Source organism: Oncorhynchus tshawytscha, linkage group LG15 (assembly GCF_018296145.1).
Source record: "Oncorhynchus tshawytscha isolate Ot180627B linkage group LG15, Otsh_v2.0, whole genome shotgun sequence".
In the NCBI taxonomy this organism is placed as follows: domain Eukaryota; kingdom Metazoa; phylum Chordata; class Actinopteri; order Salmoniformes; family Salmonidae; genus Oncorhynchus; species Oncorhynchus tshawytscha.
The window spans coordinates 7,915,468-7,940,126 of NC_056443.1; the positions used below are offsets into that span (position 1 = coordinate 7,915,468).

The following is a 24,659-nucleotide window of genomic DNA, read 5'->3' on the forward strand; positions in this document are numbered from 1 at the left end:
GCGCAGGTGTCTTGTTTTTGCTGAAATAATCCTTGTCTCCTAAATTGAACACTTATAGCGACACAGAGCCCATAGAGAGAGGCTGAGTGGGCCTGACAGAAAGCTCCACAGAGGAATATGATATGCTGCAGTCGCTGATCCAGAGAGAGGGGACAGACATGACATTGAGGTCAGAGACTCTAGATAGGAAGGAGGACATGGTGAAAGAGGAGAGTATGGGTGAGAAAAATTATGGGGAGGATTGGGGGGTGGTGCGAGGATAGGAGGTGAGAATTGGGAGAGGGTTGGGGAGATGAAGAGAAAAATTGGGAGAATAAGGTGGAGAGGAGGATGGCAGGGAAAATATAAGGGGCGTGATGGATGACTGGATGGAATAGGAATGGAGTTGTTTGTTTTGATAAAGGGGGTTGAGGCCCTCCTATAGTAACAGTGGGGTATAGATTGGCCCCTAAGCAGGAAGTCTTCTCTGTTTCTAAAGAGGCCATTGGCTTGGTTGGACCCTCTAATGATGACATCAGACGAACTGCTCTGCTCTGCGCTAGGCGACTTCAAAAAGGCGGCAGGGGTCGTAGCTTAGCCGCAGTCTCATCAATAATCGTTATGAGCCTAGTTTCCAGCCCCTCACAGTCCCTTTCATGACTGGGGGGAGAGACAGGCCCTCGGGTCGGTGGGAAGTTTGATGGAGACTTTTTCTGCATCCTGAATCACACCCAATTCCCTTTATAGTGCACTTCTTTTGACCAGGGCCCATAGGGCTCTGGGTAAAAGTAGTACACTATATAGGGAGTATTGTCATTTGGGACGCAGTCCTTGAATAGTTAGTCAGAATGGGTCTGGGAGAAAGGCCATATCTGTTCTCAGAGTGATTTTACTTTCGCCAAACTGAGACTCAATCAGAAGCAGAGTACCAGACAGAGGCCATGTCCGAATAACCATACTTGAATTCTAAATAGTAGGCTTCTTGGGTAACCGAAAATAAAACATTTTATAGTATGTGAAATGTTGAAAATTCATTCCAGGATGTCATACTCATTTTGGCTTTTCATCTAGTAGAATTCGCTGCACTCTATTGAAGAAGAGAATTGGCTTCTACCTCCCACCTGTGTTTGACAACAACCTGGTAATCAGAATAGGGGATGTGCTCTACAAAAATGTACAAATGGCGGGGAACGAGCGCTATTGCGCATTTGATGACACCCTCTCAGTATGGATGAGTAGTATATTGATATTTGCTGCTTACAGCATACCTTTTACAAAACAGTACGTTCTAAATAGTATGTAGTGCGAGTAGTGCACAGTATGCTGTAGTAGGCAAGCCAGATTTCGGACAAGGCTGAACTCAAATCAAACATGTCGTGGCGGTCAGGGTTATTTGATGGGCATTTGACGAAGCCTCCCAGCCTCTGGTCTAAAGCTCCACAGTAAAACTGTCTGAGTCACAGTTAGACAGAATATTGTAAACCATGACCGAATCCAAGACCACTGGCACTCTCTCACATAAGCACGTGTCACACACACATACACACAAAACCCCTCCCCTACACACACATACAGACAGTACAGCCTGTGCTACATTTCTGTCCTAATGACCGTCGACAGAAACCAGAGCAGCGTTTGAAACGTTTTCATCGTGTTTGTTTTGAGGCTCCCTCCCTCACTCACAGCAGCAGTTCCCCATATAGCCCCAGCCCCGCTTGGCTCTGGTGTCTGGTGTAGTCTAACATCTCGCTACCTTTGATATCCAGAGGAGAGGAGACGGTAATCACTAGCAGCACTGCATTCCATCCTCCTGTCCCACTGCCATATCTACACTGGAATGTAAACACTCTGGGAGTTACATGATTTACATATAACTGTAGTTACCAGCTAGTTAATGTGTTTATTTACATGATTTACATATAACTGTAGTTACCAGCTAGTTAATGTGTTTATTTACATGATTTACATATAACTGTAGTTACCAGCTAGTTAATGTGTTTATTTACATGATTTACATATAACTGTAGTTACCAGCTAGTTAATGTGTTTATTTACATGATTTACATATAACTGTAGTTACCAGCTAGTTAATGTGTTTATTTACATGATTTACCTTTTACGTCACACATTATTAGTCCATGTATTGGATGATTTGCATTTATTATTGTGCAAATCACTGTACTTAAGCAAATATTGCTTTCATTTGATGTGCTAAACAGTAGTCAACATTTTTAAAAATTAAGTAAGTCACAGTAGTTACTACACTGTATGCTGTTGCACGAGCTAATCAACAGATATGTTTTGACTCCAACCGAGGTCTTATAACAGTCTCCTCTGACACACACACACACACACACACACACACACACACACACACACACACACACACACACACACACACACACACACACACACACACACTAATCTGCTAAACCCCCTTGGACATAAGGATTACTAATTGGGTGGATTTAGTGGTGAGTTCACAAGGCCAGGGGGCCTGAGGGGTGGGAAGACGTTCCCCTTCTCAGACAACATAGATCAACAACCAGGATCAGCTTACCCTCCCCAAATTCTAACCTTAACCATTAGGGAAGTGGAGCAGCAAACTGACCACAGATCAGTATCTAGTGGGTATCCTTTGTTCGACTTTGGCTTGGACATTGGACATGTATCTGAAGTGCTTTGTATTCATTTATGTAGATGTGTTTTGTTGGATAAATCTCATATGCGTGGTGTTGACGTCCTGGCTAATCTGTCTGTATTGCGTTTTCACCATCTTTTTTGGCAAGACACACCCCCCCCCCACACACACACACACCCACTCATACATGCACACACTTGCACTTCTACAATCGCATACATGCACCCGTTCACACACACATGCATTTAATCTACTCGGGATCCTCTGCTCTGTCTGACCTATAGGGAGGGGGTGAAGGGAGGGGGAGGGTTGTTTGGGTGGAAGAAGGATTTATAGACAGCTGAACCATGCAGTGAGGTTCAAGGTTGACCTGGGATGGCATGTGTGATAATACGGACCATCCGCGTAAGCTATAGCACACTTGCGGGATGAGTATTCCATTGGTGAATTCAGTAGCCCTAGGCTACAAGGACATGCTGTACGGATTGATATTACTCAATGCCATATCTAATTTAATTTTACATCTTTAGCATGTAAATATCTGAGGTGGGCTATTTTTCTGAATCATAGGCTTGCTCTAGGCTATGCTTATATAGGCTAGTGTTTGTGCTCCTTAGTATGAACTTACAAACTATAATTTGTTTCAATAAAAGTTTGGAAAACAATGTAAAAACAGGAGGAGACCTCTCTACCATGCAAGCACGCTCCCGCCCCACAGAGGTTCCCCGCGCCCAGTTGCTAAGGTTTTCCCGAGTACGCGCCGACGGCACGGATACGCGCACTCCAGATTCCGTCCTCTGTTAGACATGGCGGCGGATCTAAACCCAGACTGGCTCTCTTGCCTGCCTTCTTCTTGGAGTTATGGGGTTACTCGGGACGGAAGGATATTCTTCATCAAGTAAATATTCACAGGATACAGCGCATGGAAGTGTATTGGCTTTGTTTCGACGCGTTTGATGTCTGTGTTATTTGCGTGTTCACCTTCTCCCCGTTTCTTACCCAACAGTGAAGAAGCCAAGAGTACGACCTGGCTGCATCCCGTCACCGGAGAGGCCGTCATAACGGGGCACAGAAAAACCCCAGGTAAAAACGGTTCTCGTAGAACTCTTCCATTCGTTACATACCGCAAGAGTCTCGGTTTTAAAGGGGTTCTGAAACCACGGCGAAACGTTGAGCGAAGACTCCCTGCCGCAAGCAACAGCCGTCTCTCCCCTCTGCGCCAGGACCACCAAGTTGAGCCGCCAATTAACGTTAATTTTACCTAGGCATTGCGACAGACTTGTTGAAAGTTCCGTCACGTAGGCATTCACATTTAATAAACGAATAAATTCGTTTTTTTACATTGTTTGCCACTTGCCATGGTTGTAGCCGAGACTAAGGCTTAAAGCCCGTAGTCGAAGCAGTGGGTAGTTATTTTGTAACAATTGTAACAACAGTTGTTGATAACATTATAAAATGAAACATTGATGCGAGACTTGCAACACATGTTTTTGTATTGTTTTGAAAATGACTTGCGGATAAGGATGTTATTGTTACCTTTCCATATCCACCGCAATAGAGGGAAGACTGCGTGCGCGGAATGCATAGGTCCTCAGACTGTAAAAGCCTGCTTCTTAAAGCATAGCCGTTCTCACATTTTAATTGGCTCCTATCAATCCAATAAGTTGAAAAACGGATACGAATGGGAATGACAATGAGGCTATTCTAACATCCGCACTCGGATATATCATTAATGGATAGCATAGCGGTAGGCTACAAATATTGCCAAAGGGGCTGGCGTGGGAAGCTGTGTTTTCGGTCACGCGTAGATCTCTGCTCCTATCTCAACAGCCGCTTGTGTGTGTTGCGATTTATTTGTCTCGTAGCCTATTCATTACCCCCCCCCCTCTCTTCCCCCTCTCTTTCCCGCATAGATTTACCAACGGGATGGGAGGAGGGATATACGTTCGAAGGAGCCCGCTGCTTCATCAAGTGAGTTCGATTTTCAAAGCCACCGCGCTTTATGGGAAACACTTGATATTTGTCTTCTCGTACTGTCGCTTGTTTTGACGGCAGTTGAGATTTTCCCATTTTCTCCCTCTGCCCTTCTGGAGTATTCAGGAAATATCTCCTCCACATTCCCTCCTTATGAACACGCACGAGGTCTAGTTTTTCCTCAGAACAAGTCATTACTGTCTGTGATGGAGTTTGACAAGCCAGTGTGAATCTGGGCTGAACAGACTTTACTTGTTGGGGTCTTTTTCCTTCGGGACACTACGCTGCTAGACCCTGTGTAAGTACATGTGTGTGTGCTCGCACCCGAGACACCGCATTATTAAAAATTGGCTTGAGTTTGTTGAACATTCACATTTGGGTTGATAAGTCAGTGTTTGAGGAAACACATGTATATGATGTCTTAAGCCCTCCAGTGCTATTCAGTTGGCTTTCCTTCACCCCTGTCTCTGGTTCTCTGCTATGGCCATTTGGAGAGTAGCAACTGACACATGCAGTGAGCTAATAGCGTGTGTTAAAAATAGGTCCACTAACAGGAGTGTGTTTTGTATCTCAAGGCATACATACTGTATCGCTGTGCTGTGAATTAGTGGGTGTTTATTTTGTGTCACTGTCAGTGATTTCTCTCCTTCTTCCCCTGGATTATTACTATGGCACACTGCTGATGGCATGGACTCCAGTTGGACTGTAGGCTGAAGGAATGCAATGGGCTGAATCACTGTCACACTTCTAGATGGGGATATCTTTCTGAAACACGAAGAGCAGCATTTTGGACTGGGAACAATTAGGCCTATTTTGTCCAGTTTATGTTTTGGACAGCATTGCGTTGTCAGTGCATGGTGTGCTGTTTTGCAGTTTGTACTGCGCATGATTTAAAAAAATTCTTCTCAAATTCCTTGCCGGTCAGCCCATGTATTGGTCCATTATGCGGGCCTTATGCCCTCCAAGTCCCCTATGCTCTCCTACATCTCAAAAGGAACTTAATGCCCTTTGATAGTCCAATGCTAAGCCAAGAAGAGGGTTTAGAGAGATTGGACACAGAGATTTATGTCCCTCTCTTTCTCTCTGGTGTTGAAGTGGTCCCATGGGACCCAGACAGTGGGCCACTGGAGTGAGTGTGTGTGTGTCACGACCCAGCCGGTGTCCTCGTGACTCCCGTTAATACACAGGGATTCTCCTCTCTGTTCCCCTTTGTCCAAGTGTACCTGGAGACAGAACCAATCCAAGGAGAAGTGTTAGATGTTTCCTTCTCTGTTTCAGTAAACACTCCCAAGAGGCAATACCCTGCCTAGTGCACACTCCCTGAAGTACACTAGTTCACAGGCAGCTAGTGTAGCGTAACCCAGTATGCACTCTAAGCCCTTTGACTCAGACTCTGAACGCATGACCGAGCTAAACCCACTGGAGACTATGGAAGTGCCTCCCTCACTCCTCCCACCAGACAAAAACACAGTCATTCAGGGTCCTCTACCTCCCACTAAGAGAAATGTACTTTCTCTGGTAATTAAAAAAAACATCCCATTTCTTTCAGTATCCAACCTGGCTGGCCATGACATAACATATAAGACGTCAGCATAACGTTGCTTCAACTAGCTAATATTGCCCACTGGGATGTTGCTGCTGTGGTTGAGACCTTTAATGATCCGCCTAATGTGTCTGACCTCAGTGTGTCACGCTGGGCTTCTACAGTATTACCTCCGCAGCAGGTGGAAGGCTGCCAGAGATGAGGAATGATACAGTGCATGTATTATTCCTGGGCTGTGAGGAGTTGTGGAGGGGCTCTCTAAAGGACACACACACTTAAATTACAGATCCCATTCATTAACGGCCAGGGTTGCTTTCACCCAGCATCTTTAATTCACTTATCCCTCTTTCCCTTTAGCCTTCAGATATTTCTTCACTTGCGCACGCAGTAGGCCTGCATCCCAAATGGCCCCGATTTCCTATGTAGCACAGTACTTGTGACCAGGGCCCATAGGTCTCTGGTCAAAAGTGGTGCACTATATAGGGAAAAGGGTGCCATTTGGGACCTGCTGGACGGGCAGATGTATAAACTTAGAATAAAGGAAGAATACCTACACACAGCAAATGCAGCTCCCAAGTGATTTGATATACCACTAACCACAATAGAGAACGTTTCAGCTAGCTGCAATAGCCTTCATAAGGGTGTTTTGGATGTGCGTATTACTCACACTGGGTGATGCGGTCCAAATGGCACCCTATTCCCTATGGGCCTTGGTCAAAAGTAGTGTACTCTATAGGGAACAGGTTGCCATTTGGGATGCAACCTAGGAGTGGCAGAGAAAGCTGGATGAGGAGCCATGTTTAAGACCTGCAGTGTGGCTTCATTTCACTCTCCCTCCCCTGCTTCCCACGCTGGTTTCTTGAAGTGAGAGGAGGGGGAAGGAGGAATGAATGTGAATTGGGAAATGGTTGGAGGATATGACCTGTAACTGACACTTGGAGTGTAGGTGGGTAGGCAAAGAGAGCTAGTCAGACCGCCTTGGTAGACAGAGCTCTCCTGGCTTAGTTTGGCAGCTGGGGGAGTACTTAGGGAATACCACAAAATAAACAGTTAGAGAAACATGGCCTGCTCCCCTTCTCCTCCACGCCCACTGGTGAATATCACTCTCCCATTGGAGGAGGATGAGAGGTGGAGGCTCTAGGCCCGGCTCAGATCAGGTTTTGGGGCTTATGCCTGTGTGTGTGGAGCCTACAGGCGAGGCCACAAAGCAGCATTAAGGAGAAGTGACATAGCTAGTGGTCTCAGCTTTACTGCAGCACTCGCCATGGTGGAATCCTCAATGGGCTGCGTTTAACAAAACAAGCTGTTTTGTGAATCTAGATGCACCCTAAGGGATGGAGTTTCAGTTTGAGAATGGTGCTGCAAAGGAATAATGGCGAGAAAGGTTCCTATGTGTCAGGCTGAAAAGAGCGATCAGATGGAGTTGAGTGGAGCAAGAGATGTAGAACGAGAGAGTGAGAACAAGAGAGTATCAAAAAAAGAGACCTGATCAGATGGAGAGGGAGACCTAGATGGCTAGAGAGAGGTGTGTGTATGAGAGAGTGAGCTTTTTGAATAGAATAAGCTGTCAGGAGGAGACACGGGTCTTGCAGGTGTTTCCACCAGGATACAAGAGCCACTCAACTTTTCCTGGACATCTGTCAGCAGTGTGTGTACGTTTTGTGTCCACACACATTTCCACCTCTGGGATCATGTGAGCTGTGGTTGAACAGTTGGGACAGATCTATAAGTGGGTCGCTGGCTGGGTGGAGCTGCTACACAGATGAAAAGCTTCCTGTCTCGTTCGCTCACTCTTGCCCTAGCTCGCTCTCAACAGCGGGAGATGAGAGTAAGAATGGCCTGTAACATTTCTGTTGCTGATTGTTTTGACACTAGCATGTGATGACAGGCCCTCGTCAAAGCTGTTGTATGATTCACTAGAGACACTAAACTCTTATGGCTTTTCAGCAACTCTGTCCTATTGCTCATCAACTCCTCCCTAAACACAACACGTCTCTAGTTCCACGCCACAAGCCTCTCACAAGCCTCATTTTCTGCTTACAATAAGCTGCGAAAAGGCTGTTTAGCCAATCAATCTTATTTTGTAAAGCCATTTTTTACATTGGCAGTTGTCACCAAGTGCTTATACAGATATACCCAGCCTAAAGCCCCAAAGAACAAGCAATGCAGATCTAGAAGCCGACTGTACAGTGCATCCCAAACTGCATCCTATTCCCTATATGGTGTACTACATTTTGACCAGGGCTCATCAAAAGTAGTGCACTACATATAGGGAATAGGATGCCGTTTGGGATGCAGACTTTGTGTTTGGCTGTGCTGCAACTAGGGTTGCAAAGGGTCGGAAACTTTCCAGACATTTTCCATGGGAAGTTAAGCCCGGGAATTTGGGAAATTTTGCTTAAGTTCAACAAAATAGTTGGCTAATAACGGTGAACTTTTTTTTTGTGGGATACAAATAAGGCAATTCTAGGTCTTGTGGCATATTTTGGGTAAACTATCCCTAATTCAATGGAATTGCAACCCTCTGCATGCACAGTGCATTCTTCCATCACATGTACAGCTGATTCTCAAGATCTTTCACATGACTGAGATGATATTGAGCCCACACTACTACACTGTCTGAGCCAAGGACTACATGCTTTCTGGTAAGTTTTGATTACAGTACTGGGTGGGCTGAATATAATTTACCTGACATACATGATTTTTGGTTTACTAGTAAATAGTAGCCTACAGCCAACCCCGTGTGGGTTTTAGCTTGCTTAAGCCTGCTTACTGAGGAGTGTTAATTCAACTGTTTTCATACATGTTTTATTTTAAATAATTTATCTTACAAAAGAGTTGTTTAATCTAACTGCTTAACTATTTATCTGTACATGGAATTGTTTTTTCCTTTGTATATATTTTTTCCTCTTCTAATCTTTACAGGAAAATGCCACTGATGTGTGGAGACAATGTAGAAAAAGCTGTGTTCATTTGCAAATACTGTGCCAAATCATATGTGAAGAATGCAACAAAGATGCAGAATCATCTGTCCAAGTGCATAAAGTTCTCTCAGCGCTCACAACAAGCAACCTCTGACCAAAGTCCCTCTACTTCTATTCGAGGTGAAAATGATGAATCGGACACCGTAACGATAGCAACAGCTTTTGACTCAATGGGGGAATGCAGTCAGAGAAATGCTGATGAATGTCTTGCTCGAGCTGTATATGCAACTGGTTCACCTCTGATGCTCACAGGCAATGTGTATTGGAAGAGATTTCTGAATGTTCTTTGCCCAGTATACACCCCTCCAACCAGACATGCTTGATCTACTAATTTGCTGCATGCAGAGTTCAAGTGAAGGTCAAGCAAATCATAGAGAAAGCAGACTGTATTGCAATCATCTCTGATGGGTGGTCGAACGTTTGTGGGCAAGGAATAATTAACTACATCTCCACCCCTCAACCAGTATTCTACAAGAGCACAGACACAAGGGACAACAAACACACCGGTCTCTACATTGCAGATGAGCTGAATACAGTCATCAATGACCTTGGACCACAGAAGGTATTTGCACTGGTGATAGACAATGCTGTGAACATGAAGGCTGCTTGGTCTAAAGTGGAGTCCTACCCTCGCATTGAATCTGCTCCTCAAGGACATCATGGAACTGAAAACAAGGGGTACACTACTACAAGAGAGCCAAGGAAACGGTTAGGTCATTAAGTTATAGCAGCAATCTACCTCACCAAGCAAAGTGAGAAGAGTAAGAGCACCACATTGAAGCTGCCTAGCAACACCCACTGGGGTGGTGTTGTCGTCATGTTTGACAGTTTCCTGAAGGGGAAGGAGTCTCTCCAAGAAATGGCCATATCACAGTCTGCCGATATGGACAGCCCCATCAAGAGGATCCTCCTGGATGATGTATTTTGGGAGAGAGTGGTAAGCAGCCTGATACTCCTGAAACCTATAGCAGTAGCCATTGCACAGATTGAGGGAGACAACGCCATCCTGTCTGATGTTCAGACTCTGCTTGCAGATGTAAGAGAAGAAATCCGTACTGCACCGCCCACTTCACTGTTGCTCCAAGCAGAGGAAACTGCAGTTCTGAAATGCATCAAAACGTGAAGACTTCTGCCTGAAGCCCATACACGCAGCAGCATACATGTTGGACCCCAAGTATGCTGGCAAGGGCATCCTGTCTGGTGCAGAGATCAACAAGGCCTATTGTGTCATCACTACCGTGTCTCGCCACCTTGGCCTGGATGAGGGCAAGGTTCTTGGCAGTCTGGCGAAGTACACTTCCAAGCAAGGGCTTTGGGACGGAGATGCAATATGGCAGTCGTGCCAACATATCTCATCAGCCACCTGGTGGAAGGGACTTTGTGGATCTGAGGCTCTTTCCCCTGTTGCCTCCATCATTCTCCAAATCCCTCCAACATCAGCCGCCTCAGTGCAACAGGTCCTTGTTTGGGAACACACACACCAAAGCACACAACAGGCTGACCAATACAAGGTTTGAAAAATTGGTGGCCATCTGGGCATATTTGAGGCTTTTTGAGCCTGAACACGAGTCATCCTCAACAAGGTTATAAAGTGATAGTGAAGATGAACATCAGACTCTGAGGCCTCAAGAGGTGGACATTGAGGAGGTCCAGGGAGAAGACATGGAAGCCTGAGTGGAAGACATCCAATGCTTTAGTTTCTAGACTATTATTTTACAGATGTATGTTGAAAATGTTTTTGGAAGATGCGATGGGTCATTGGCGATCATTCAAGGAATTTTCTTTTGTTGTTCAGTGAAATCATCCCATGTGAAGAGTCAGCTCATTTAATTAAAGTTAAATTTGTAACTAATTTAAAAAAATGTATTTCTATTGGAAGGATTACCTACTTATCGTAATGTAAAAGGTTTATGTTTGTCTCCATATGATATGGTAAATATATCCAATGCAAAAAACATTACATTTAAATGGTATTAATATTAATTTGCATATATTCCCATTAATTCCCATGTATTCCCGTTAATTCCCACTGAAAGTTTCCACCTCTGAATATTCTCCAAAATGTGCAACTCCAGCTGCAGAAGAGTCCTTATTGAGTCATTTTCAGCCCTGGGTACCATTGCACTGCATACCCTAATCTGTGGTGGTACTATAATGGAGAATACATCTTTTCAACTTGAAATCTTGAGTTGTTATGACTGGCCATATCTATGAGTGAGTGATCCGTCAGTATCTAAGATATCATTGACCTTATTTACCATTAACATCGCACTCCTAGCCAGAGCTCATTGCAAAGCCTGAGTGTGTTCAATCCCTGCCTTTTATTTTTATACTTAATGGAAATCTCATTACACTTTATTATACACATACCATGAATACACAATTCCAATATACTAATACAGACTTCAATACACACATTTACTTGTAGCAGGACATGGACACATCTTACAAGCAGAGGGAGCGGTGTGCTCTGCCCCCAGGCCCGATGCAGAAACGCAGGCAGGACCACTTGATTCATGCCTGGCGCTAAAAGAGGAGAATGTAATGGACAACATTTAAGCCAATCACTCTCAGGTCAACGCTCGTCTGACTGGCAAATCATTAAGTGTTGGATTCAGGGTCAGTTGTCTGGGTGCAACTCAGAGTGGTGAATGTACTGCTAGTTAATTCTACAGCAATTGCTAGATTAATGGATGAGGATACGCCTTGTTTTGGATGGCCCAATAGAGGGAGAGAGCATTGGTCGCAGTCGTGATTAATCAGACTATGGTAATCAGTAGTGTGGGTGTGTGAAGTGTGCACGTACCAAGGCTGTTGAAGATGTGAGGGGCTCCCCTGGTATGCCACTGTACTTCTGCGTACAGCTGTTTCGAGAGGGAGAGAGCGAGAGGGAGGAAGTTTGCAACAGCGGGTAGGAGGAGGGTGAGAGTGCGAGCTTGAGGCCCTGACTGTCTCTCCACAGGCAGTAACTTTTAAGTTAAAGCCTTTCCTCACTGCTCTGTTCTTTCCTCTGCAATGCTCTATAGAATGTCCTTCCCTGCTGTGTCTGTCAATAGCAGGCTTAATGGTGTGTGTGTGCTCGCCTACCTGCGTGGGTGTGTTTGCATACTTTGCTCAATACTTTAGTCTGTTCACCTAGCTACCTTCCAACTATCATGTCCAATTTCATTGACGTGTCCCTTCTGCACTGTCCCCACTGCACTTGTAATGTCCTGAGTACTTCTGTCCGTTAGGACACTGAGGCTGTGTTGACACAGGCAGCCCAATTCAGCTTTTCTTCCCACTAATTGGTCTTTTGACATGTCACATCAGATCTTTTCACATCAGATTTTTTCCAGAGCTGATCTGATTGGTCAAAATACCAATTAGTGAAAAAGAGATCAGAATTGGGCTGCCTGTGTAAATGCTGCCAAAGTCTTGTTTACTTACCAGTGATCAGACGGGGAGCGATGTGAGCCAGTTGCCAGATACATGTTTACACTCCCGTACTCAGAGGAGGATTGGCCTCAGGAACTCTGGTTTAGGATAACCTAGCCAGGCTAGGATCTGGACAACTTCTCTGACCATGTGGAAACAAATACACTATGCTGTTGCTAGTGCTAATAGTGTTAATAAAAGCATAACATTTGGAAAGCATGCGAGCCTGTCCCGACGACTTATTGGAAATGTAAAACGTTTAGCTTGATTCTAAAACACTGTTTTACAGAATATAGCTCTGTGTTCTTTAAGAAGGGAATGATGTCCCCTAATACGCGTTGATCCACTCCACCATCATTCTCCCTCTCTCGCTGCGACGACAGACACGTTAGTTTCTAAGGAGCGATGATAAGAAAGCACTTGGGTACCTTGATCTCTCATCTACACAAAAATGAAAAAGATAATCTACTCCTGAACAAATACCAGATAATGTTTGAATCGTTAGTTGTTGCGGAGAACCAGACCTTACCGACCTGTTCGTTCAGCTGCGTTCATTGATCCTCCATGATCACACGACGCTGCTGTCTTAATCATGTGTTTCAGTAGAGGGGCATGAGTCTGTGACGTTTCATCTGTTTAAAGGTCCCATGACTACAGACGAGGAGGTGAACTGAAGGTGAACACTTTGCTGTTGGAGTGTTTTGATGCTGTTTGTTTCATCATGTTATCTCAGGATGAAGTCTCTGCTATTTGACCTTTTTAAATGTTTAATGTCGGCCTTGTTGTTTCATCTAATTTATTTCTGTGGCACACCGCAGGTAGAGCGCTGCGTTGGATTGTCTGGTGTTACTGCAGAGAGGAGCAGACCGTTATTTTACCTCTCTGCTCAGTCTGCAGCATTGGGAGGATGGAACACAGCTCAAAACACTTGCTAATGGCCTCACTGCACCAAAAGCAACACGGGATCGGATCATTAGCCCAATTTATCATCTAACTCTAGTCCTTGTCAATACAGATATTCTCTGGTGTAAGCGCTAACTGAAAAACAGAACGAATCCAAATTCCCGCTTGTGCCTCTTAGATTAGGAGGGGCTTCAAAGGAGGATTCTGGAGGAATGGTGGAGACCTGACCTTGTGTAGCGTCTCATGGGAACCTCTGTGTGTCTGTAGGGCAGCTTTTCTCCCACTCAGGAGGACAAACGCTCACACTCTCACACAAAAACATAAGGCCTGTGGGATCAGGCCAATATTATAGAATTGGGTCATAATAATGGTGCCATTATATGATGGCTTGTTATTATGATATATCATTATTAGTGATGCACCGATATGACATTTTTGGCCGATACCGATATTTTCCTTGCCAAAAAAAACGATACCGATAACTGATATTTAAAATGTTTGTGGCCTTTCAAGCATTCTAGTACATTTAAATAGGTAACACACATACACATGGATGCAGCAGTCTAAGGCATTGCATCTCAGTGCAAGAGGCGTCACTGCAGTCCCTGGTTCGAATCCAGGCTGTATCATATCCGTCCATGATTGGGAGTCCCAAAGGGCGGCGCACAATTGGCCCAGTGTCGTCCGGCTGGGGTAGGCCGTCATTGTGAATAAGAATTTGTTCTTAACTAGTTAAATAAAGGTTACACACACACTGACCAAAAAGTTATTTAGTTGGCAGTTACGTATGTCCCCATTACCAGTAAAACATCATCAAAACCTATTTCTTTCACTTACTTGCTGTGCTGTTTCGTTGTTCGTTTGTTCAGTTTCATTCTCAACCAGGATTTCTCATACTATGGAACGCCGCGAGGGTCTTTGTGTGTCAAAAAAACATACACTCGTCTCAAATAACAGTAAATAAGCTTGTTGACCAATCAGGACCTGAATATGACTGCACATCACATAATTGAATGCGTTCATAAATATTTTACGTAGTTATTACACATTGATTACACTATCATTCGTATTTCATATCACAGCGATTCATCGATACATATGCTATGATGCTGGTAAAGTTGTCTCATGCAACTATAGTGCTGGTCATTAAAAAAAACAAGCTAGGGAGCTCATTCTCCAAAAACATAGCAAAATAACATATTTTTCAGTAGCTTTATAGTTAGCTAGCTAACAATATAGCTAGGGGTCATCTAAAATAACCCTCATTTATAAGACAGTTATTTTATTAATGGTGGTCGGACCCATCTAAACTCAGAAAAAAAATAAACGTCCCTTTTTCAGGACCCTGCCTTTCAAATATAATTCGTAAAAATCCAAATAACTTCACAGATCTTCATTGTAAAAGGGTTTAAACACTGTTTCCCCATGCTTGTTCAATGAACCATAAACTATTAATTAACATGCACCTGTGGAACTGTCATTAAGACTAACAGCTTACAGACGGTAGGCAATTAAGGTCAGTTATGAAAACTTAGGACACTAAAGAGGCCTTTCTACTGACTCTAAAAACACCAAAAGAAAGATGCCCAGGGTCCCTGCTCATCTGCGTGAACGTGCCTTAGGCATGCTGCAAGGAGGCATAAGGACTGCAGATGTGGCCAGGGCAATAAATTGCAATGTCCGTATTGTGAGACGCCTAAGACAGCGCTACAGATAGACAGGACGGACAGCTGATTGTCCTCGCTGTGGCAGACCATGTGTAACATCACCTGCACAGGATCGGTACATCCGAACATCACACCTGTGGGACAGGTACAGGATGGCAACGACAACTACCCGAGTTACACCAGGAATGCACAATCCCTCCATCAGTGTTCAGACTATCTGCAATAGGCTGAGAGAGGCTGGACTGAGGGCTTGTAGGCCTGTTGTAAGGCAGGTCCTCACCAGACATCACCTGTAACAACGTCACCTATGGGCACAAACCCACCGTCGCTGGGACTGGCAAAACAGGACTGGCATAAAACAGGACTGGCATAAAGTGCTCTTCACTGACGAGTCGCGGTTTTGTCTCACCAGGGGTGATGGTTGGGTTTGCGTTTATCGTCGAAGGAATGAGCGTTACACCGAGGCCTGTACTCTGGAGCAGGATCGATTTGGAGGTGGAGGGTTTGTCATGGTATGGGGCGGTGTGTCACAGCGTCATCGAACTGATCTTGTCATTGCAGGTAATCTCAATGCTGTGCATTTCATCCTCCTCCCTCATGTGGTACCCTTCCTGCAAGCTCATCCTGACATGACCCTCCAGCTTGACAATGCCACCAGCCATACTGCTCGTTCTGTCCATCATTTCCTGCAAGACAGGTATGCCAGTGTTCTGCCATGGCCAGCGAAGAGCCCGGATCTCAATCCCATTGAGCACGTCTGGGACCTGTTGGAATGGAGGTTGAGGGCTAGGGCCATTCCTCCCAGAAATGTCTGGGAAGTTGCAGGTGCCTTGGTGGAAGAGTGTGGTAACATCTCACAGCAAGCCCTGGCAAGCTGCGTAAACTCACAGTTGTGTTTGGTGTCATCGAGTAGACTGATACCCCATTTCATTGCTTCACATTGCAAACTTGTTTAACATTATCTACTCTAAATATGGCATGATTCCATCAATTGTAACCTTCTGCATCACTTTCAAAGAAGTACTTTTTATTTTGAAGGCAAACTGCAAATTTCACTATTGTGCCTAATCATTATTGTGGCTAGCTTCACAACACAACCCGGTCTGGAAAAGCCTCACTAGCCAGTTTAAGCTGGCTGGCTGCTTATAACGTTATCTTTGGGCAACATGTTTAAGTAGCTGGCTAGCTATTTATTTTCATGAACTGAAGTTCAATTTCAATAGGCGAACAAGTGGCTACCTAGCTAATACTTACTCACAAGGATTCCTAAATCATTGCTCAGAAAAATGAAAATGACTGCAGTTTTTACTGGTCATTGTTTTCAGGCTGGTTGAATTGGTGCTAGCTAGGTACCAAGCTAAAGGTAGCTACCCCAGAAGTTGCGGTCGAACAAATAATGCTTTATTACCAACACGGCATTGTAAACACATCGTTCGTGCCCGGTGTTTGCTTGTTTGCAGACTTTTTTTGTGCAGCTTTGACAGTGCTACTGATAGTAGTGGTGGCACTTGGCTTGCACGTGCAAATTCAGAACACACAACATTCTATAATAGAACTGTGTTATTTGATGTGTCAAATTAAAAGCTTATTTAACACGTCTTATTGTCAAATAGTGTTATTTGACGTGTATCCTTTTTGACACTCAAAGACCCAAACAGCGTTCCATTGTATGGAGTCTCGCTGAGATTTTCTTACTCTACTTGTTGACTGCTCGATCCACACTGCAGACATTGTGGGCTAGGTTAGGAATGAATGCACTTGTAGCGCAAAATGTTACGTGGCGTCATTACTTCATGCACCTACGTTAATGATATGCACGTCAGCTTTGACATCGGTTCTGCACATCTGCGTTAAACTAGACATCGGGCCAATACCGATGTTGGCATTTTTAGCTAATATCGTCCGATCCCGATATGTTCAACGATTTATTTTGTGCATCCCTAATCATTATAATTGTGTAATGCGTGATAATATAGGTTATAGATTTGCCTAGAAAATCTTTTGAGATGACAAGCAGCAGAAGTGGAAGCATACCTGTCACAGACCTATTATTTGACCATGCTGGTCATTTATGAACATTTGAATATCTTGGCCATGTTCTGTTATAAATCTCCACCCGGCACAGCCAGAAGAGGACTGGCCACCCCTCATAGCCTGGTTCCTCTCTAGGTTTCTTCCTAGGTTTTGGCCTTTCTTGGGAGTTTTTCCTAGCCAACGTGCTTCAACACCTGCATTGCTTGCTGTTTGGGGTTTTAGGCTGGGTTTCTGTACAGCATTTTGAGATATCAGCTGATGTACGAAGGGCTATATAAATACATTTGATTTGATTTTGATTAGATATTATCTCATGGGAGAGACAGGCAAATGGAGAGTTATATTCACTCTAGTTTTCATGGACATTATGTCCTCTGGTTCTTTTCATTAGATCAACTCTGACAGCCTCTTTGGGTTAGACTGGTTCTAGGAGGCAGATGTTGACCCACTCAGCAGACTCACTGTGGCTGAAGAGCCAGTTGGTTGAAGGGGTATTCCAATCCTACCCTACGAGGGCTGGACTACTGCTGGTTTTGTTTTCTACCTGATAATGAATCGCACCCACCTGTTGTCCCCAGGTCAAAATCTGTCCCTGATTAGAGGGGGAAAATGCATTGGAACTGGCTTTGAGGTCCATATTTGAGTGACAGCCTATGTCGGTAATGCTCTGAAGGTCTAGTTGATTGTAGGAGTAGGCCTAGATCTCTGTATTGGGCAGTCAGGTCTTTCTGTGTTGTGGCTGATATTACATGGCCTGTGGTCAGTTATCCCCTCTGTTTTGTGTTGTGGTCTGACATGCGTGCCTGGCTACCCAGTCACCTTTCTCCGGCTAAACACTACGCCACGCCCACGGACGTTAGTTTCTTCTCTGCAATAAGTCTGGATCTGAGTACCTTCTCGACTTCCTGGGCCAGCTGATTGGTCCAGAAACCAATGGGTTGGGCCAGAGCCAGAACACACGTGGGTAAAGCGGCAGTTTGAAAATGTGTTAATGGCTTTGATCCCTTGATTAGAAACGATCCAATCGCTGATGACTTTGTTTTGTACAATGCCCCTCGTCACCACAAACGACTTGAATGATGGCAGTCTCAGAGTCAAGTATGTGGCGGACGACAGAGCAGCAGCAGAATCATTTATTGTGAGTTGTCAGGCTAATGAAATGCAGCGTCTGTGATTTGTTGTCGCTGAAATGGTTTTCTGGTCTGTGCTCTGTTGGCCAGTGATTTACTGCCCCTCCCTAGATGAGAGGCCCTCCCTCTGATCCACGGGAAGTCAGGCCCACAGGCTGCAGGAAACAGACTAATCTACTTCCTATCCATGTGTGAACGCTGTCATGGTAACTGCAGCTCTTCTGCCCCCTTCTCTCTCTTTTGTGGTCACCAATTCATATCTGTTCAGTTTTTCTTCATGCCGCCAACCAAGCTTTTAAAACATATGATATCCATTTGTCCTGTCTGTCATGCTTGTCTGGAGCCGTGCCACAAGACAGGATGAACTGATAGTCCCCTAAGGTCAGTATAAACAGTCACTGTGAAATCAGACTGAACTGGACACAGATCCACAACAGACAAGACTGTTGGTGCTTCACACAGAGACTGTTTACTGCAGTCCAAGTCACGCTGTAATCAACTGTGTACCTTCAAACTGGATTGGGTCTGTCTACTGATACTGTGTGGGAATAAGCTTTAATACGGAGAGTGTGGTGTGTCTGTCATTGCGTCTGTGTGACTGCATTATCCAAGCATCAGATTTGTCTTTGGAAAGTGGAAATTAAAGTCTCCCAGAAGGAGCCAGAATGCCAGGCAATCCATAGTGTTCAGCGGTGCAGTGGCTTGGGCTTTTCTCATCTGAGATTGGATGCTCTATCACCCCTCCCTCTTCCTGTGAGACCCAGGGATCAACTGTAATTAACACCACTGTTTCAACAGGGTGATAGAGCTCAATGGCTATACACACACACACACACACACACACACACACACACACACACACACACACACACTGCAACTAAGCCTCACTCATATTTGAGGTATTACGAAGAGAAGCATCTGGTTTGGATTACTGTACGTGATGATTCACAACCCAATATCCTCCACCCTTTACTATGAGTTTTTCCCTCAATCACTCCCAACTTTGAATTACTTTATTTTTGGACACACACACACACACACACACACACACACACACACACACGTCTGTTGGCTCTTAGTGATTCTGGTCAGAAAAAAAAACAATCTAGCCAACTGTAACCAAAGGAGAAAAAAACCTAGGAAAGTGCACAAACTGTAATTTTAGGTTCAATTGTTCATACTCTCAGCTATTCTGTAACCTTCTTAATGACTTTGGTCAGAAAGCCTTCTTAACGACCCTGGTCAGAAAGCCTTCTTAATGACTTTGGTCAGAAAGCCTTCTTAATGACTTTGGTCAGAAAGCCTTCTTAACGACCCTGGTCAGAAAGCCTTGTTAACGACCCTGGTCAGAAAGCCTTGTTAACGACCCTGGTCAGAAAGCCTTGTTAACGACCCTGGTCAGAAAGCCTTGTTAACGACCCTGGTCAGAAAGCCTTGTTAACGACCCTGGTCAGAAAGCAGAAAGCCTTCTTAACGACCCTGGTCAGAAAGCCTTCTTAACGACCCTGGTCAGAAAGCCTTCTTAACGACCCTGGTCAGAAAGCCTTAACGCGACCCTGGTCAGAAGCCTTCTTAACGACCCTGGTCAGAAAGCCTTCTTAACGACCCTGGTCAGAAAGCCTTCTTAACGACCCTGGTCAGAAAGCCTGGTTCTGGTAGCCTTCTTAACACCCTGGTCAGAAAGCCTTCTTAACGACCCTGGTCAGAAAGCCTTCTGGTAACGACCCTGGTCAGATAGCCTTCTTAACGACCCCCTGGTCAGATAGCCTTCTTACCCTGGTCAGATAGACCCTGGTCAGATAGCCTTCTTAACGACCCTGGTCAGATAGCCTTCTTAACGACCCTGGTCAGATAGCCTTCTTAACGACCCTGGTCAGATAGCCTTCTTAACGACCCTGGTCAGATAGCCTTCTTAACGACCCTGGTCAGATAGCCTTCTTAACCCTGGTCAGATAGACCCTGGTCAGAAAGCCTTCTTAACGACCCTGGTCAGAAAGCCTTCTTAACGACCCTGGTCAGACAGCCTCAAAAAGTAATTGGCTGCTCAGCTGTCTGTAGGTGTCATAGTAATGCATCAAATCGTAGGTGTGATGCATTACATCACCTCCTGAGAGCCTTCACAATGGCCGTTTGTGTTCGTATATTCACACATCTCTATCCCTCTCTGTGTTCCTCCATCACCTTCAGCACAATCCACATGGTGGAATTACTGGTGTGAATAAGGGTAGAGGTCCTATGCCATGCCCCATAATGTCTGCTAATAAGATATATTGATTGGAGAGGGAGAGAGGAAGAGAGAGAGCGCACCATTACAGTTTCTAACTTAGCCTCCTTAGAGATGTGGAGTTTCTGTCTTCTGTCGAAAATAACTGGCGGGGAGTTTGAGAGGAGAGAAGTTCATCCAGCTGTGTCTTGTCTGTTTTAATGAACAAAATAACAACTGATTTACATGGCATAGGCCGCACAGACCAGTAACATCAACTCAAAATATTATATTCTTTTGAAAATAAATTGCATTAGTCGTATATAATGTTTCTTAGGACCTGCATAAACAAATTTAATAATGCATTTCTTTGAGGGTGAATGCTTTGCCACGCTTTAAATCATGAACATTCTGTTGTTGTCGGACATCAAACCTGACCTTGTCATTATAAAAAAAAGTATAAACACATAAATGACTGGTTCAAATAGCAACGTTACATGCTCACCAAAAAAAAAAAAAAACTGTTTATAAATGTATTTTTCAATTCAACAAGCCAGGCAACTAAAATAAACTTTCTCGACAATGTTTTGGTTCATTGCTATCCATCTCATATAATTACCAGAACATATCTGACAACGTTTTACGTTGAACTCTAGTCAACCTTTTTTTAAATTCACCGTACCGGGAAAATGAACACATTACAAGGTAATTATTTCCAAGTATGATGAGCTGCTAACTTACTGTTGCGAATGTGACGAATGAAAGCGGGTCTGAATTTAAACAGAGGAATTTAGGACATGTTACTGTCTCCTCGGGTTACCATGACAACAGGCGCATCAACCGGGTCAAATTTGAATGTCTCTTGCTCCTTGCCGGGTATAGCGATGGCTATATAAAAGGCAAATGCTGACAAGATGTAAAAATGGGGCTATTTGAAAGGGAATCATATAAACATTGCCCAATTGTTTTTGACAGGCAACATACCATGAATCCTATGTGAAAGGAGCAGGAGAATCCCACAGTCCTTGTATGGCAACACACAGCAGGTGTTTTGTGTGTGTGTGTGCGTGTGTGTGGGTGGCCGTCTCTCCTGTGGTGAAGTGAGGGAAGAGGTCATCAGGCTCATGGGTTGTCCAGGTTATCCAGGGGCATACACAAAACACAGATGTGTGTGACTGCCTGCTTGCCTGCCTGCGTGTGTTAGGCCAAACAAAAGACAGAATCTCGGGATAGGAAGGGCATGACTCATCTCTCAGTGAATCTCAATGCCATTGTTTGTGGATCAGTCATATAATCTAGAAGACTAACATAAATAAAACATAAGCTTGCAGCTGCACTCTCCTCCAGTTCCATCCACACAGTGTTTGCCTTTCTATTCCATCCCTTGTGTTTCCTGACCTTGTCTCTCGTTTGTGTGTGTGTGCGACTGTGTGTGATTCCAGTACATTATGTCCTGTTGGTCAGAGAGGGGTTAGTATAGGCGGCCCAGTGCCAAATAACAGCTGAAACTAACAAAGTCCTCTTGACCAGATACAACTGGGTCTAGGTTCCCCGAGGATCTCTGAGTCACTAACATCAAAACCTCATCCCAAATACTTTCCTGCCTCAGGGCCTGGACAGCTTCCTATCTATCATCGACGGAAAAATGAATTCCCATGTTAGCCTTACATTCTCCTGTAAAATGTTTTGATTATCTGTCCGACAATTGAAGCTCAACAGAAGTTGGGTGATGCAACAGGACAACGACCCTAAACACAGAAGTAAATCAACAATAGAATGGCTTCAATAGAAGAAAATACGCCTTCTGGAGTGGCCCAGTCAGAGCCCTGATCTCAAGCCGATTGAGATGCTGTGGCATGACCTCGAGCGGTTTCCACCAGACATCCAAAGAATATTTCTGAACTGAAACTGTTTTGTAAAGCGGAATGGTCTAATAATTCCTCCTGACCGTTGTACAGGTCTGGAACGGAACTACAGAAAACGTTTGGTTGAGGTTATTGCTGCCGAAGTAGAGTGAACCCGTTATTAAATCCAAGGCTTCACATACTTGTTCCACCCTACACTGTGAATGTTTACATGGTGTGTTCAATAAAGACATGAAAACGTATCATTGTTTGTGTGTTATTAGTATAAGCAGACTGTGTTTGTCTATTGTTGTGACTTAGATGAAGATCAGATCAAATTTTATGACCGATTTATGCAGAAAGGTTCACATCCGTTTTCTTGCCACTGTAAGTACCATTTGTATTGCCATATGGTCAAAGTAACAGACATGTTTTCCCGTGAACCATTGGGTTTATCTACATGAGATGATGCGACTTGGGCTCCCTTTGAAAACCTCTTTTTCTGCTGCCTCTGTAATAGCTGGGCTGATGCCTCCAAAGTTGGAGAGCTTGGCTTTCTGTTTACTCTGTGCCCAGGCCCCATGCAGGCCTTCCAGAACAGGGCCTATACATTTCAGATGGTGGGTTTATAGTTCTGGCTATAGTCCTCCCAGTGAATGTACTAATCCAACTCAGTGTATCAGCCCCAGTCTTGGCCCGCTCACTACCCACCAGCAGCCTGACACCAGGGCCGAGCCCAGAGCTAGGGCACATGCTGAGAGGGATTTATTAAATAGGTAATGGACTACACTGCCTAGCTTTGTAATGATCAGGGGGATCTGCATATGCCGCCTGCAAGGCTTTTGATGATTCTGAAAATTCCAATCTGTGTTGGCAACTGGTTTGGACTGTTTCTCTGAGTGGTTTTCAATATGGTAATGTTCTAAATCTGTTTTCATTTTGTGAAAAAATCCTCCCAAATACTCTCATGCAATCAGATGGATTGAATAGAGAAAAACAAACGGAATGAGAGCAATAAAAGGGATTGTTGAGGTGAAGCTTGAAGCTGGTCTCTGTAGCTACCAGAATCAATTGAAATGTTTCTGGCTCTGCATTAAAAAGGAGTTTGTTTATCGATAGGCAGTGCAAAATACAGACGCTTGCCATTTCATAGTTCTATTTTGGGATGTTTTTCAGGAATGATTTTTTTATGGCTTTGAATGTGAAAAATCTTTTGTTTCAGAACTGGAAATATAGCTTTGAGAATTCTTTGTCTATGCTGCCTTAGGGCCAAGCCAACAGATAAGTGAAGGATTGTTATCTCTAGGATTTCTCTCCAACAGTGTGTGTGCATGTGCAAGCGCATTTGTTTTACTGTCCATACAGATGTACAGTTGGTTGTGTGTGTGTGTGGCAGGGTCATTGAGTTTGGTGCTGAGCTGTGCCATCCAATGACACCCAAAGGTGAAACAAGGTACCCATCATCACATTTCTAAATGGCTGCCAAGCTTTCATGACAGTGTCTATTTTTCTGAAGTGCTATATGCTGTGTACAACAACTGAACAATACATATTAGATCCTTCCACCACAAATGGGATGCCAATTACGGGGAAGGTGGATGAGAGATGACTGAGATTGGTGCTACATGGGTTGACCTATAGGCCTACAGTTCTGTTACTGTCGAGGGTAATGTAGCCCCACAGTGGAGGTGTCATAATACCCATAGAACCTAGCGGTCAAACAGGGAAATTGTTCCAATCGTTTATCCACCATTCATTTTTCCCATAGGGGATTTTAGAAACACTTCAAATAAGGGCTGTGTTGTGTGTAGGCTTACCCTGGCGTGACGTTTTGATAACTGTGTAAATCTCTCTCGGACAAGGTGACTTTTATCAATCTATTCAGCTCTATTTACTCTGATTTTGAACATGCTTGAAATTCCTGCCAGCTCCTGCACGCCATCTTTAGCTGACACCTTTGCTAACAGGTATTGTGTCAATTTAAAACTTGCCCAAGACAGTTCCCAGAATGGTCCATTTAAATGAATGTAGCCAATTTATTCATTGCTCAATGAATGAGTTAATCCAGAGATTCTTACCTATGCCTCGATTCGGCAGTCTCATCCAGAGCATAATGGCATTTGTAGTTCTGTATGATAGCCACATTAGCATTTCATTTTTGGGGGGGTAAATACAGGCAAATATATTGATAAAAGTCGCCTTGTCCAAGAGAGACTTCCACGGTTATCAAAATGTCACGTCGGGTTAAACCTACACAAAACACAGCCCTTATCTTAAGGATTTCTAATGGTGGAAAAATGAAAGGTAGACAAACTATTGGAACCATTTCCCTGTTTGACC

General features: G+C 44.2%; 1 protein-coding gene across 17 annotated transcripts in view; it reads left to right on the forward strand.

Annotated features, from left to right (window-relative positions):
* Positions 1 to 3,351: 3,351 nt before the first annotated feature.
* Positions 3,352 to 24,659, forward strand: part of LOC112214324 (pleckstrin homology domain-containing family A member 5-like) — a 145,113-nt gene continuing 123,805 nt past the window's right edge. For 14 of the 17 annotated variants that reach the window (XR_006078914.1, XM_042298054.1, XM_042298047.1 and 11 more), the window contains exons 1-3: positions 3,371 to 3,518; positions 3,627 to 3,703; positions 4,534 to 4,591. Coding sequence is in view for 16 of the 17 variants with exons in the window: in XM_042298054.1 (XP_042153988.1) it covers positions 3,427 to 3,518; positions 3,627 to 3,703; positions 4,534 to 4,591 (227 nt within the window). In the remaining variant the exon portion in view is untranslated. Of the gene's footprint in view, positions 3,519 to 3,626; positions 3,704 to 4,533; positions 4,596 to 17,615; positions 17,628 to 24,659 lie in introns of those variants that run through there. The other 3 variants (XM_042298061.1, XM_042298062.1, XM_042298060.1) reach the window with 3 other exon arrangements.